Here is a 15,445-nt window from a genome sequence, read left to right as displayed (position 1 = left end):
ATTTAGGGTGCTTTCACACCTAACTTGTTGTGTTTGGTTCAAATGAACTCTTCTGTTTTCCCGGTTGGTTTTGTTCTTTCAGGCTGGTGTTGGCTGTGGTAATTTTTGGGGGGTTTTTTTAATAAGGAAAATTCACAATCACTAATCATTCAGTATCACCAGACTTATCCTTTAAGGACTTATTGCTCTGACAGTAACTTAGGGTCATTTTAAGCCATCTCCAAAAGAAGTGAAAAATCCAAGCTTCTGTCAAATCGGTAACACCAAATCGAGCTAAATCAGTAACCAATGAACGAAGGACAGGCTCCTCTAATATAGTGCGGTTGTGCTAAATTGATACAACGGCACACTTGTGTGGTTGGTATAGGTGCAATAAACTTTGGGCTATGAGGTGCACTCTTAGAAATAAAGGTTCCAAAGGGGTTCTTCATGAAGGGCTAAGGTTCTACCCGGAACCATTTGCTTCTGAAGAACCCTTATTTGAAGAAAGGGTTCTTCAATAATCCTTTGTAAGACTAACGGTTCTCCAAAGAACCCTTTTTGTAAGAAATAGTTCTTCAAGGATTGTTGAAAGCATGCATGAGTCGTCCCAGCCCACACCCTCAAAAACTGTGATTGTGAACCATGATTGTTGTGGGTTGAGCTGCACCACATCAGCCTTGCTAGACAAGCTACCTATGAAACTAAAAACAATGTTAGGGTGGACTAAGATCTATGGGTAATGTAGTCAATTGTTATAAAACTAGTTTCAGAAATTATAGTTGAAGACTCTGTGGATCCTCGGCTTAGACTGCAAGGATTCATCTTAATTTTACTATATAATATAACTTAACAGTCTGGCAGAATTGAAATCCACTGCACCAATGAAATAGTAAAGGCTGAAGTAGAACTAGTTTAATGAAATCTCCACTCCAAAAAACGTGATTGGGAACTAGGAGTGTTGTGGGTTGCACTGGACCAAATCAGCCTTTAAGGAGCCTCTCAAAGCCAAAGGCTTGAAGTAAAGCCAGGGTTAGGGTGGATGGTTCTAGTTAACACCTTTATTTTGAAGAGTGTAGAGCCTTTGGTGGATTAGCCAAAAGCTAAACTACTAGACGATGGAGGCTGTACAAAAGTAACCTCATATCGCCGCTCTACTACCCACTGAGCCAGTAGCAATCAATATACAGAGACTATAAAACACTTTGTGAGTATGTTGTCATTTGAATTAATCAAAGCTATCTCTCTCTCTCTCTCTATATATATATATATATATATATATATATATACAGTATATATATACTGTATATATGTATATACAGTATATATATACCAAACAACTGAATATACGTTCACTAACAAAATCCACGCCAATATTGATGGGTTCACAATAGTTTATTACATATTGAAGATGGATGGGAGCAATGATGATGAAGGGATGAAGATTGAGGGATGAAGGAATGAGGGGATGAAGGGTCAGGAATGAAGGGATGAAAGGATGAGGGGTGAAGGATTGAGTGTTGTGGTGAGGGGATGAGGAGAGGAATCAGGGTAGTGTATAAATGGATGGAGAGTGACGTTGGACCGGTGTGAGCTGGAGGCAGTGTGAACCGGTGGAGTCGAGACTCTGAGTGGGAGTCTCTTCACAAGCTCTGACTTTTACAGAGCCCTCAAGAGTAAACCTCAGGAGGAAAGGTGTGTGTGAGTGTTTCTGATGTTCAGATCATTGTGGATGTATGAGAGGTGTGCTGGAGAAAACCAGCAGCCAAGAATTGTATTGATGTGGTCCGATGCCTGGATAAGATTTAGATGGTGACGGTATTTTTGGGATGTTAGTGCCCCCAAAGAATGGCTGCTTTGTCAACTGGGTACATTTTGCAGATCGTGGAGGAAGGAGTGAGAGATAAGTACTCAGGGCAGCCTTGCAGCTGAGAACCACCTGCCACTGTATTAGCCGCCGAAGCCGAAGAAAGGATGCATCTGTGAGAAGCTGGATGTCTTCTGGCTTGGTCGTCATAAGAGAACGAGATGCCATTCCGGAGAGGAGAGGAACTGGTGTACGGATTACAATCTACTGCACATGTCCTGCATCGTTTGAAGAGAACTCAGTTACGGTAGTCCTGATTGACCCGAGCAGCACACGACAAAGGCTTTTTTACAAATTCAGTGTTAAGTTAAAATTAACTGAAGCAATTTTTGTTGGCACCCCACACCAGATCCAGTCATCCTCCATAACCAGCATTACCTTCTCTGGTCACGACATTCCCCTCTCCTCACCAGTCACCAACATTGGTGTAAGATTAGACCCTTAACTCACCTTTGAAGCCCATATCAAACACCTCTGCAAGATCTCCTTTCATCATCTCAGAAATATTGCCAAACTCCACTCTACACTCACCTTCAGTGATGCTGAAAAGCTGGTCCTTCCCTTTGTCTCCTCCAGACTGGATTACTGCAATGCACTTCTCATCAAGATCCCTAATAAGAGTCTTCAGAGACTACAGTATGTACAGAACAGCGCTGCAAGGATCCTGATGAAACATGAAAGGCTGAGTTCAATCAAGGTTGCTGGCGGCGTAGGATGGCTGGAGATGGAGAGGACTCTGGGACTTCAGGAGTTTTCAGATCTCCTCCAAACAGATCGCTATCTGAAGGGTTGAGAAAGAGCTCCTGGTCTGCTTGGAAAGGCCCGGGTTGGGAGTTTCACAGCACCCCTCACCCGGACCTCGACGCTTCCCAGGGCCGTGCAGTGCTCGCTGCGCAGTGCACCCTCTCTCCCAACGGGATTCCCAGTCCCCGATTTCGGGACCGACCCGTCTTTAAACACGGACCCCATCTCGTTTACCATTATTATGCTGTGTGACGTTTTGCCATCAGCATTCATATCCATACAACATTTATGATTAAATTGTTTATTCAAGCACAATGTTCTTCTAAGAAAGGAGTCAGCAACCTGCAGCTCCGGAGCCACATGCATCTCTTTAGCTCCTCTCTAGTGGCTCCCCGTGGGTTTTTAAAAATGGAAATGAATAACTGTTTTTTTGTTTAGATTTTTCATTTTTATTTATCATTGTTGTAGGTCACATTGAGGAAAAAAAATCTGAGATTTCGAGAATAAAGTCATAATATTATAAAATAGTAATTTTACGTGTTATTTTCTTTTTTTTCTCATAAAGTTATGACTTTTTTCTCGTAACGTTACGACTTTTTTTCTCGTAAAGTTATGACTTGATTTCTCATAAAGTTATGACTTTATTCTTACAATGTTACAACTTTTTTTCTCGTTACGTTTTTACATTATTCTCGTAATATTATGACTTTTTTTCTCGTAAAGTTATGACTTTATTCTCTTAGACTATAAAGTGTGCTAACTTCATCACAATGCTCAAATGTTTTGCGGCTCCAGACAGATTTCTTTTTTTTTTCTTTGCCTAAAATGGCTCTTTAGATAGTAAAGGTTGCTGACCCCTGTTCTAAGATCTAGCCTCGTAATTTTGCTCTCAACTCAACTTTAAAATGAAATTGTTTTTTCTTCCTGGAGACCCTCTACCCCCGTAGAGAGTCTAGATTCACCCACGATAGTCTTAAAAAATCGTGTGTGAAACACTGTATTAGTCTACATCATCCAAAGCTGCAGGCCTCCCGAATTCAAAACTCATTCCGGCGCCACTGCTATTGACTGCACGTGTTTTACTAGGGTTGATTACATTCATAGGAAGTTACTATATTAACAAGTATCAAAGTATGTTTGTAAAATATAATGTCAAATTTAAAGCAGTAATAGGGTTAACTGTTTGCTTTGTAGTGGTAGTTGTAACTTGATTATTTGCTACATGCATGCTTATGGTAATGGTAGTGTTAATGTTTTTGTTATAATTCTATAATTGCGAAATACTAACCTGTTCCTTGGTAGAACTTTGTGCAGTTTCCATATTTGATGTCCTCTTGTTTGATGTCGAACTGTGGGAGAGCAATCTCATCCATCTGAACTGGGTCAGACTGCCACATGAACACAAGATCACTGGTGGTATAGCCAACTAAAACATAAAAATGTAAGTTAATAATCTATATGTTCAGCATCAACACACCAGACATTAGTTTAAAAACACACACATTATTAAAGATGTTTATGATTTTTTTTTTTTAATTAAAACACTCTTTGTTTTCCCCCTTTCTCAGTTGTTTTCCCCAGTTTTTTTCCCCATTGCTACATATTGGTGACAGACCTTATAACAGATTATTTGTCTTTAACCACTCCAACTTTCACCCCTCCACAACTGACCATAAACCATAAGAAAACGGGCATGCCAATTCAACTGAGCAATCTACTGGAAGTCCTCCAAAACTATGATTTCATTGTGGATATTTGGAGCGTAATGTTATCTGTCTGTATTAATGTCTTTGGGAAGGAAAGAATGGGAGCCCAAGGATGTCCCAAACAAACATCTGGGGTCAGACCCCACCCAACAGGTCCCTGGCACCAACCTGCTAATACAGTGGTCAACCCTCAATAGATTCAGGTCCGGACATGGCCCCTGCTTGGCCAGCCTTCACAAATGGGGCAGCAGCCCAAGCCCATTGTGTGCTTGTGGAGAGTTGCAAACAATTGAACATATCATTGAAGCTTGCCCGCTCCACGGTCTAAAAGGAGGGTTAGTCACCCTCCATACAGCAGACCAGGAAGGAACCACCTAGCTTGAGGTCTTTGTCAAAAGCCATTTCAAGCTTGGACAAGGCACAAGGTGTGATTTTTAAATAAAACTCTTAAATGCCAACAGTAAATGGGAAAGACAGTTCAACACACCTAACTGAGGCCTAATGGAATCCTGCTGAAAGCACCATGCCATCAGAGGCCAAGACAATGATGTATTTTCAGGGTATACTTTCCATGAAATTTTGTATACAACAGTAAAATATTTTAATAATGAAGTAAGTAATATGAAGTAAATTATATTTACTTCAAATTTTGCTCAAATTGTTTATTATGGAAAACTAAAATAAAATAAATGTGCCTTCAACGTTGCACTAATGATATTTAATTTCTGGAGGAGAGTGACTACACAGAAGTTGATAGGGTCTAAATTCTAAATGTATTTTAAAACAAGAAAACGTAGTCTCATGTTTTTGTTGTTTTTGCTATAACTATTGAGTCACAAGCTCTCCAACTATGTTATTATTATTTTTTAAACGAGGAAAGAAGTTTGCATCATCTAGATACCCCAGCGACCATGCCACATTGTTTCTCATTGATTTTAGCTCTGAATAAAAATCCCTCTGCCACTAATCAACTGGATCCACGATTCCTTCAGTGTGGATCATAGGCATTAAAGCTGCACTAATCAATAATTTATTATACTAACAGTGGATCATATGTCTACATGTGATGTGATGTCAGGCTTGCTTATACTGACAGATGAAGAATTATAACCCAACGCTGCAGTTCCCCTCTGCAGTCTTTCAGATTGTTTTGCTTTGATGGCCTGAAACTTGTGGACCAGTAGCTCTATGGAGCAATGTTTTTATGAGTGGTTCGTTATTTTTGTTTGTATGCACATGCATTTGGTGGCCAACAAAGACAGTGAAGACAAAGACAAACACACATGGCCATATAATTCACAGCACTTATTACATTAGCAGCAGCTATTAGGTTTTGCACTTCAGGGTGACCTAAGTTAGGGTGACCATATTTTCAAACCCCCAAACCGGGACACTTGTACCGCACATTCATGCACGCCCGCACAGGCACGCGCTAATTTACATGCACCATAGGCGTTTTCTCAGGAAGGCTAACTTGGTGCACCTGTGGCGCATTTGAACATGGAGTGGGATCAGAAAGAAGGCATTATTATAGCCGGGGGGGCACATTCACTTCTTTCTCTTTCACATTTAATCACAGGACTATCCCCCTCATGACGCACTGACAGTTTGGGAGTCCTGTAGAGAGTTTCCCTCAGAGGAAGTTGTTGTCTGGGCCTACGTACATTATTTTTCATTTTTCAACTTGTTTCGTCTCAGGCTATTATAATTATAACTGTGGAGCTCAGACAACATTTTGTCCAGGATGGAGACACCGGGTGAAAGACGGAACGGACAGTCCTGAAGGAGTTATGAGAGGAGCGAAATGCCTGTTGATGTACAGAAAGAACTGTGTAGAATAATTAATCAAAACGACACGTTCGATGCGCACATAAGCACGGAGGGTTCTGTGGATCAAAACTACACTTAAAGTAACCAGCGGATATCTGTTGCGTCTGTGCGTAATGTTGGCTTGACCGCGCGCAACATCCCTCTCTATAGAAACTGCAGTGGTGTGCTGTGCTGGCTCTCTGTATAGTTATCTCATGCGCACAAATGAATTAATGAGTGGAACATGATAAACGTCTATGGAAGTATAATATTCTTATTTTAATTGTAGTGAAAACCAGGACAATTTCTTAGTGCCTGTTGGAAACCGGGACATTTGAGTGTTTTACAGATATGTGTCGGGACTCGGGACACGTCAGCTTGAAACCGGGACTTTCCCGGACAAACCGGGGCGTCTGGTCACGGTAGCCTAAGTGCTAGTTGTTTTGGGGGGTGGGGCAATGGGTTCAGCAGCCTGTCCACGGCTCTGGGGAAAAACTGTTTCTGAGCCTGTTTGTCCATGTGCATATGGTTCTAAGCCTGCCTGAGGGGAAGGTGGTAAATACAGGGTGTCTGGGGTGTGAGGGGTTTCTCCATAGACTGTATAAAATATGAACGTAGTCTCCGTGACGTCACCCATAGGTTTGTCGCCATCTTGGCAATGACAATTCAAGCTAATCTAAAAAATTGGGAAAAGATATGGAGCGTGGATGGAGCTGAGGCAGGCCGAATGAAGCCTGGTTGCTGAAACACGTCCACCTAGCTCGAAGCTACCAAGCTAGCTAGCTAAGGCTAAGAAGCTAGTCCAGGGGTCAGCAGCCTTTACTATCAAAAGAGACATTTTAGGCAAAAAAATAAATAAAAACTCTGTCTGTAGCCGCAAAACATTTGAGCATTGTGATGAAGGTAACACAGTTTATAGTCTAAGTATATAGTATATAAGTCTAATGCACTGAGGGCCAAAGAGACAATGTACTACGGAGTATTAGGGCCACATTGAGGGGAAAAAACATCTAATATTTTGAGAATAAAGTCATAACTTTACAAGAAAAAAGTCGTAATATTACGAGAATAAAGTCATAACTTTACGAGAAAAGGAAAATAACACAGAAAATTAGTACTTTATAATATTATGACATTATTCTCATAATACTACGACTTTTTTTCTTGAAATCTCAGATTAATTTTATTTCCTCAATGTGGCCCTAATATTCCATCGTACCATACAACAATGATAAATAAAAATGAAAATATACACAAAAAAACAGTTATTAATTTCCACTTTTTAAATCCACAGGGAGCCACTGGAGAGGGGCTAAAGAGCTGCATGTGGCTCCGGAGCCACAGGTTGCAGACTCCTGAGCTAGGCTATATCATGAAAGAGAACTAGCTACAAACACAAGCTTCATGTTACTCTGTGTAGCCGGCTAAAGTTAACCCTGCACTGCATCAATGACAGTTGCCTCCATGCAGATGAACAACCAGTCTCACTCCATGCCTTAGCACACGGCCAACACACATGTTGTGAGCGGGTTAGTGAGGGAGCTCCGTGCGCTGCGGCATGGAGTGAGATCAGGTCCCGAATTTCACACTGCGAAAACACTGGAGCACTGACTTCTTCAAATCAATCAATCGATTGAGCTTTATTCGTCACATAAAATTGTATCAGGTAACGTTACAACTCCAGTGAAATTCAATCCCGTCAGCTCCTTCAATTTGTGCATTAACGTTAACTGTGATTGAATGTTGTGTTAATGACCTGCGTGTCATGCCAGTGATGACAGACACGGATCATACCATCAAGCAGGGAGGGGCGGAGTGCGCGGCGGGGTGCGCGGCGGGGTGCGCGGCGTGCTGACGGTCTAATGGTACAGAGCAGGAGGGGGAGGAGGAGAGAAAGAGAGAGTGCGGTGCGGTGCGCGACTAGCAGACAAGATGAGTGACAGTCGGAAACGGAGCACCATTTGGATTAATCAACTTAATTTAAGTGATATTTGTGCACACATACTAATCATAGGTCAAAACAGCACTAGATTTGACTGAACTATAAAAGGCAGAAGTGGTAAAATGAAGAGTCGATTGGGAGCCGAAAGAGCCGGCTCTTCTTGGTGAGCTGAGCCAAATGATCTGGCTCACTAAAAAGAGCCGGAGTTCCCATCACTAGTATGAGCAAGATTTTGCCACACGTGCGTGCGCCTGCTGTATGTCATCCCAGGCTGCACAGAGAAGCATGTTGCTCATGAACATGTCAGGTTTTTATGGAGCGAAGGATTTATGTCCAAGGATGGTGAGCCTCTGAGCCCACGATTTGCATGTGAAGATTCCTTGGAGCCTCTACCTACACACTGCTAGTGTGGTAGGATTGACAAACCTTTCTGGTATATTAGACACTACTGATTTGGGTTACTGTGTTTTGATGTAAAAGTGTTTTATTTGATTTAACATTTGATATTGGATACTGTGATTCTATATGCCTTGTAAGTCAAAGTTACTAGAATATAGATACAGATACAGATAAAGATACTAAACCCAGGGTGCAACCAGTTAGAATTCAGCCATTAGATCTTCAAGGTTAAGGTGAAGTCCTGTCAAAGGATTAAAGGTTTGAACTTAGTGTAATTCTTTGTTATAAGGTAATTACTACTGTGATACAATGCGTTTGTTTGTTTGTTTCTATTGACCTCATTGTATGTATGTTTATGGTACCATTTATACTACACATCACAATACACATCAACAGTATGTGAAGACTCTACAACAGCTGTCTGGTCCCATTGTTACCCATCAATAATGCTCTAATGACACTGACCTATCTCAACTAGCCTATTTTGAACATGATATGTTTCACTGTTATGGTTCATCAGATCATCACACATAGTAAGTGTTACACAGAACTTTCAGCCTTAAACCTGCAGTAGGCAGAATATTTTTGGCATCATTGGGCAAAAATTCCATAATAACCTTTCAGCATATTGTAATTCAAGTGTTCTGAGAGAAAACTAGACTTCTGCTCCTCCTCATGGCTCTGTTTTCAGACTTTAAAACATCTATCCCGTGGCGGGAGACTTTGACCAATCACAGGTCATTTCAGAGAGAGAAAGAGTGTTCCTATTGAGTCATAGGATCATATTTATATCATATTTGCTCCAATTCTACCTACTGCTGTTTCAATGTAATTTAAACAAACGAATTATAGAAAAATTCACCCCCCGTACAGTTGTCATGAAAGGGGAAATTAGTTCTAGACACCAAAATGTTTTTTGTACCAGGCTGTAAACATGTCTATTTCTGCTGTGAAGTTGGTCATTTTAACATGGAGGTCTATGGGAATTGACTCCCTTTTAGAGCTTCAAGTGGCTTTTTCAACTTTAATTTTTACATCTGAATTTGGCCAATCAAATATCCTGTCTGCAGAGGTGCAACTGGAGTACCAGTCCATACGGTAATATGTCACATACTCTCAGTAGTGCAGTAGAAGTTGATCAGCAGTTTTTGGGGGAGTCTGTTGCGTCTCAGGATCCTCAGAAAAAAACAGACACCGCTGTTCATTTTTGACCAGACAGGAGGTGTTTAAACTCCAGGTCAGGTTCTCAGATATGTGGACTTCCGGGAACTTGAAGTCGCCAGCCGCTTCACCTCCTCCCCGTTGAACAATGCAAAAAACTGACTTATTTTTATTTTTTTTATTGTCTTAGCCAATGTTTTACTAGGAGGGAAATACATTTCACATGTTTGTTAGGCCTCAAGAATGCACACGATGCAAACACCTTTAACTGTTGTGCTTCAGTTTCCCCGCTCTCATCCACTTTGTTTCCAGCAGCAGCAGATGATGGCTGTTTTTAGTGAAAAAGCTCTGATAAACTCACTGTACACAACCTGCCAGCAGCATATAGCAATCTGACAAAGTTAGCATCTAGGGGGTGAACATAGTGGAACAACTGGCTGAACTGCCAGATATTTTTCTCTTGAGTTCCTAAACGGAGTGTGCATATTGGACTTACATTTGTCAGGTGGGCACAAACACGACTCCAAATAAATGTTAACGTTGCTCTGTGTCTATTGGACATGTAAATATGCAACTGTTTGGTAATAATAAGGTAATAATATGTCAGTGTTGTGATTTCTGTTGGGGCCAAAAGAGTGGCCAAAAAATAAATAAATGTTGCTTTATGAAGTAACAATGAACTCTACAACACCATGGTCAGATTAAGCCGCTTGGGGGACTGGCGTGAAGATGAGCTGCTGGTCCCGTTTAACCCTCAGTTCCTCCCACCCTCTGTTCACCGTGTAGGCTAGTGTCTGTTTACGCTGGAATACCTCCCAATCCCAGATTTAATTTGGTTAAACACGTGGATTTACAACGCATTCTCACTCCCAACTTGTCCAATGCAGACCGACGCACCAGGTACCCCTCTTACGTTACTTTTGGACAAACCAGAGGGCGTGACAATAAACGCTCGTTACGTGCATAGTGTCCTTTCAAAATAAACTTCATTTTTCACAGGAAGTTTGGTTTAGACAACACAACCACTTAGGTAGGGTTAGGAAACGGTCGTGGTTGACGTTAACTTCACGTATGACTCACGTGACTACCGAGTAACTAACCGATTATGTGACTAACGGGTCACGTGACTAGTGATCAGGTGACTCAGGGGACTACGTGACAAAATAAGTCACCGGTTATGTTTAGTTTCACACAGGACACAAAGTGGTCTCCTGGGATTAAAGTCCTGTGTTTGTTTGATCCATCCACCACCACCCATCCTGCCTGCCCTGAGCAGACACTCGCGCTATTAATACTACGCCACTCGCTCCCGTCGAGTAACACTGCAGGTAGGTTTACATTGGCGTTAGTTGAAAGCCTGCTACATCGCTACATGGTACATCAGACGCCGAGGGGCACTTACCGTTATTTGACGAGGTAGGAGTGCGAATGGGTTGAAATTTAGGGATATGCAACATTCAAGCACAAAACTGAAATATTGAACATTATATTATGAACAGCATCGGAACATCAGTGACCAAAGGATGGTGGCGCATGTATAGACGGTGGCCAGTAGCTCAAAGACGCAAATTGTAGGTTGTTATTTCACTTTTAGTTTGCTCCAAACTGTTTCTGTAGTATTTTTCAGTTACTGTCTTGATGGACATTTATTTGACACTCTGCTGTGTCTGTGACCCCACTTCTCTCACAGTTTGCAGCATGGTACAAAATGCCCTGTGGCAGCAAAGTGGCAGAATGAAATGAGTGTCTACTGCAACCCCTGCAAAATAAATTGTCATCACGGATATACTGTATGTGTTTTTTCCTTGTTGTTTTTGCTACAAGGAACCTAGAATTGCCGCCTTGCAGTTGTACGCCTCCGCCAACCAGTCAAGTTGCAGTTTACATCCATGTCTGTCCAAAATGTCAAAATAACATTTGTGTGAAATTGTAATAATTACCATATGAATTCTTGAGTAATGGCCAAGAAAATGTTATGCGACGTCACATATCCAAAATCCATTGAGTTTGTTTTTGTTGCAATTAGTGTGAGGTTGACCAACATTTTGGGGTAAAATGCCTGGACCGTTATCCTGACTTTTAGAATGGCAACAGTTGACTTTAAAGGGACTGTTTGTAAGAATCAGAATTGCTTGTTAACAGCAACACCTGTGGCCGTTAAGTCAATGAAAGTCAGCGTCTGGCTCGCGCTTGTGCTCGCTCTACATAGACATGAACGAGCATCGCTCAAAACAGTGAGGCGACACACGTCAGCTAAAACCACAATATCACTCTATATTTCAGCTGCTTTGCAGTAATGTTAGCTGACCAGACGAAGATCTCTCCATGAATCACTGCTGATCCTAGTGTTGGCTTTTCCTGCCTCAGCCTCCCGACCGCGGCCGGAGGGAACAGGGGAGACGCTGGAGTTTTGGTCGGAGACGATAACGTTTCTCTATGCGGAGCCCCGTCACTTCACAAGACACGGGAAACCTCTGTTGGTCTGGAGGAGCTGCAGCAGTTATTTCTCTACAGACGTCCACTGTACATTCACTAGATATTCTCAGAGCTAAACTAACTCTTCTGCAGTGTGGAGTGTGCGCGCATGCAGTTGAGAGTGGATCGAAATAGCGAGAACGAGCGCGGTGTGTGAGTGAAGGCAGGCAGGCAGAGGAGCAAAGTACAGCAGAGACTTCGGCCCTGGAGACCAAAGCTGTGGTCTCCCCCGCGTCCTCTGACCGCGGCCAACACTGTTTAACAGACGGGCTTCACTAGATACAACCAAGAGGTTTTGGTGCTTCCGTGTAGTTTGTGTTGGAGTCTGAGTCTGAACAGCGTAGACACACGTGAGCGCGCATGGGACACCGACCAGCAATGATTTAAACGTGTAAGAAGTTACAAACAGTCCCTTTAAGACTTGTCAAAAGCTGTTTCACTGCCTGTAATTATCCAACATTGTGTGTGTGTGTGTGAGTGTGTGTGTACTCACAGCTCTCCAGCTGCATCTTACACAGTTGTGTATCCATTGGGAAGAGTGTAAGATCCAACGGACAAGACAACGTCACCGACAGCCTACACACAGAGACACACACACACCGGGTTCATTCAAGGGGACGGCTGTGACTGAGGGGATAGAGCAGGTCCTTGTTTTATCACAAGGTTCGCGGTTCGATCCCCGGATCGTACTGTCTGCATGTCAAAGTGTCCTTGAGCGAGAAACTGAACACCAAGTTGCCCTGGGAGCTTCACCGCAGCCCACTGCTGCTAATGCTTACGATGGGTTAAACGCATGAAAATAAAGTTTTCAGTTTCTTTCTTTTTCATCAGGATAACTGCCACCAGTTTGTTTTTTTAATAATAAATAGTATTGAAAGATACTTTTCCACTCCACCCCTCCTTTTCGTAGACCCATTTTTGTCTTTTAAATGTAAATTTTTTTAGAAAGTCAACAGTAGATGTCACATAGAAGTGGTGTACATCATCTGAAAGCTGGGAACATGAAGATTAATTTGAGATACTGCTCAGCACAGTGTGTCAAGTTGTTTTAGTCATAAATAATAAAAAAATTATGAATTATAAATAATACATTTTTATTATAATATAAATTGTGAAAGTGTATAAAGGCTTAGAACATTATGATAGAAGTATATGGTGGTTGTTCCCATGCTCTATTATGTCTCATACAGTAGTGTAAGTTGCTGCATCAATTTTTGGTTTGATACCATTTGTCACACAGATTTGGTTGGACGCCAAGACCTTGGGGAACACTGTAGAAAAAGGCATGCTATAATCTGGTGTCAAAAACTTTTAGAGATTTCTGCAAGGAATTGGATGGCGATTGGATGGCGAGCACTTCTATTGTGTAAACTGCTCAGAAGCCTACTTATTGTCAATCTACCTAGGAAAGCCATCCATCCTCTGAATGCTCTAGGTCTCTAGTTTGATCCATCCATCCTCTGAATGCTCTAGGTCTTTAATTTGATCCATCCATCCTCTGAATGCTCTAGGTCTCTAGTTTGATCCATCCATCCTCTGAATGCTCTAGGTCTCTAGTTTGATCCATCCATCCTCTGAATGCTCTAGGTCTTTAATTTGATCCATCCATCCTCTGAATGCTCTAGGTCTCTAGTTTGATCCATCCATCCTCTGAATGCTCTAGGTCTCTAGTTTGATCCATCCATCCTCTGAATGCTCTAGGTCTTTAGTTTGATCCATCCATCCTCTGAATGCTCTTGGTCGCTAGTTTGATCCATCCATCCTCTGAATGCTCTAGGTCTCTAGTTTGATCCATCCATCCTCTGAATGCTCTAGGTCTCTAGTTGGTGGTTACAATGAAATGGCTACTATGGGGACAAACATCATCACACATGAATACAATTGTAAACATTGGATCCACAAGGCTCAGCTTTACAGTGATACCCAATGTAAGTCATTCCAAGACTGTTCAGTATGCAGAAATAATCAATACACCATTTTAGTATAGGTGAAAATAACACATTTATACTGCATGTTTTTTCCCCAAACTGCATGTGATTATCATAAAGTGGTCATGACTGTAAAGGGGAAACTCGTGGGTACCCATAGAACCCATTTTCATTGACATATCTTGAAGTCAGAGGTCAAGGGACCCTGTGAAATGCAAGTTTTTCCTCACCAAAATTTAGCGCAACTTCGTAGCATTATTTAGTGTTCCCGACATGCAAGCATGACATGGTTACCAATTCACTCCAGCTGTAAAACTGAGCTAGTGCTACAGCCTCTAAAAAAAGTAAAGTTGGATGAGGCTGCTGGTGCCCTCAAGGAGTGGAAGAGGTTAAATAGTAAACAGTAATGTAGTACTGTGATTAAAATCTTCTCTCTCTATACTGTCTTCCTTTTTGGAATCACCAGGGCCGTCTAGGTTCTCAGAGAGACCCAAAGATAATTCAAAATAAAACTTTGTGAAAAGCATTTCTGCTTATTTTATACATTATATTCATATTATTGAAATCATTTACTGTCTTTCACAAGTCTACAGCCACACTAAGCGACTCTAGGAAGCTTTGAGTTAAATGCTAATGTCAACATGCTAACATGTTTACAAAGGCAATGCTTTCATGCTTTACCTGTTAAGTGGTTAAAATGTTTACCATTTTCATCATTTCAGGTTAGCGTGTCATTTCGCAGGTATTTGGCCAAGTACTGGACAACTTGAATTTTTGACATGATGATGGCGCTAGATGAAAAGTTAGAGAGAATGTGTTTGTCAAATTTCATGGCAATCCATCCAATAGTTGTTGTGATATTTTATTCTGGACCCACTGACCGTCAAACCGACATTGACATGTGGAAATTATGAAAGATAACGGTGGTTGGCTCTGTCACTGGGAGTGATTGCTATTTACGTGGAAAGGAATTGGTCATGGGTACTGGAGATTGATACAGAATATGAAACGTGTGTGCATACCTCATACTGATTAAGACGTCTCCGTTCCTGAAGATAAAGAGCAGAATGTTGTCTTGTGTAACATCGTGGAAGTTTGCGTTTTTCTCATTGGCAAAGAAAAGGTCTGGTTTCCACAAACATTGGAACATGTTGGGGTCAATAGTAAGTGCATCACTCTTAAAGTCAGCAGGAAGTCGTAGGCGAGGGTCATTCCATCTCTGACGAAGAAATATGTTCACTCTGTAGTCCTGTTGAAAGAGATACATTGTATTGATAACTGCCTCCATGTCTACTGCTGCTCCTGCTAATTCCTCTGCTGCTACTCCTACTACAGTACTACTCATACAGCTACTGCTATTACTACACTGCTAATATTACCAACATTTATATTACCATGTTATGCTTTGACCGGTGTAAAAGGGTTGGTTCACTCA

The 15,445-nt window shown here is 41.6% G+C and overlaps 1 protein-coding gene across 3 annotated transcripts in view; it reads right to left on the bottom strand.

Annotated features, from left to right (window-relative positions):
• LOC141765132 (glycine receptor subunit beta-like) overlaps positions 1-15,445 on the bottom strand; it is a 68,481-nt gene that overhangs the window by 14,943 nt on the left and 38,093 nt on the right. For all 3 annotated transcript variants that reach the window (XM_074631103.1, XM_074631105.1, XM_074631104.1), the window contains 3 exons: positions 15,033-15,259; positions 12,576-12,658; positions 3,879-4,016 (listed from right to left, as the gene is read on the bottom strand). In XM_074631103.1, coding sequence (XP_074487204.1) covers positions 3,879-4,016; positions 12,576-12,658; positions 15,033-15,259 — 448 coding nt within the window. The remainder of the gene's footprint in view (positions 1-3,878; positions 4,017-12,575; positions 12,659-15,032; positions 15,260-15,445) is intronic.

This window comes from Sebastes fasciatus, chromosome 3 (genome assembly GCF_043250625.1).
Source record: "Sebastes fasciatus isolate fSebFas1 chromosome 3, fSebFas1.pri, whole genome shotgun sequence".
Classification (NCBI taxonomy): Eukaryota; Metazoa; Chordata; class Actinopteri; order Perciformes; family Sebastidae; genus Sebastes; species Sebastes fasciatus.
This window is presented reverse-complemented; position numbering and strand designations above follow the sequence as displayed.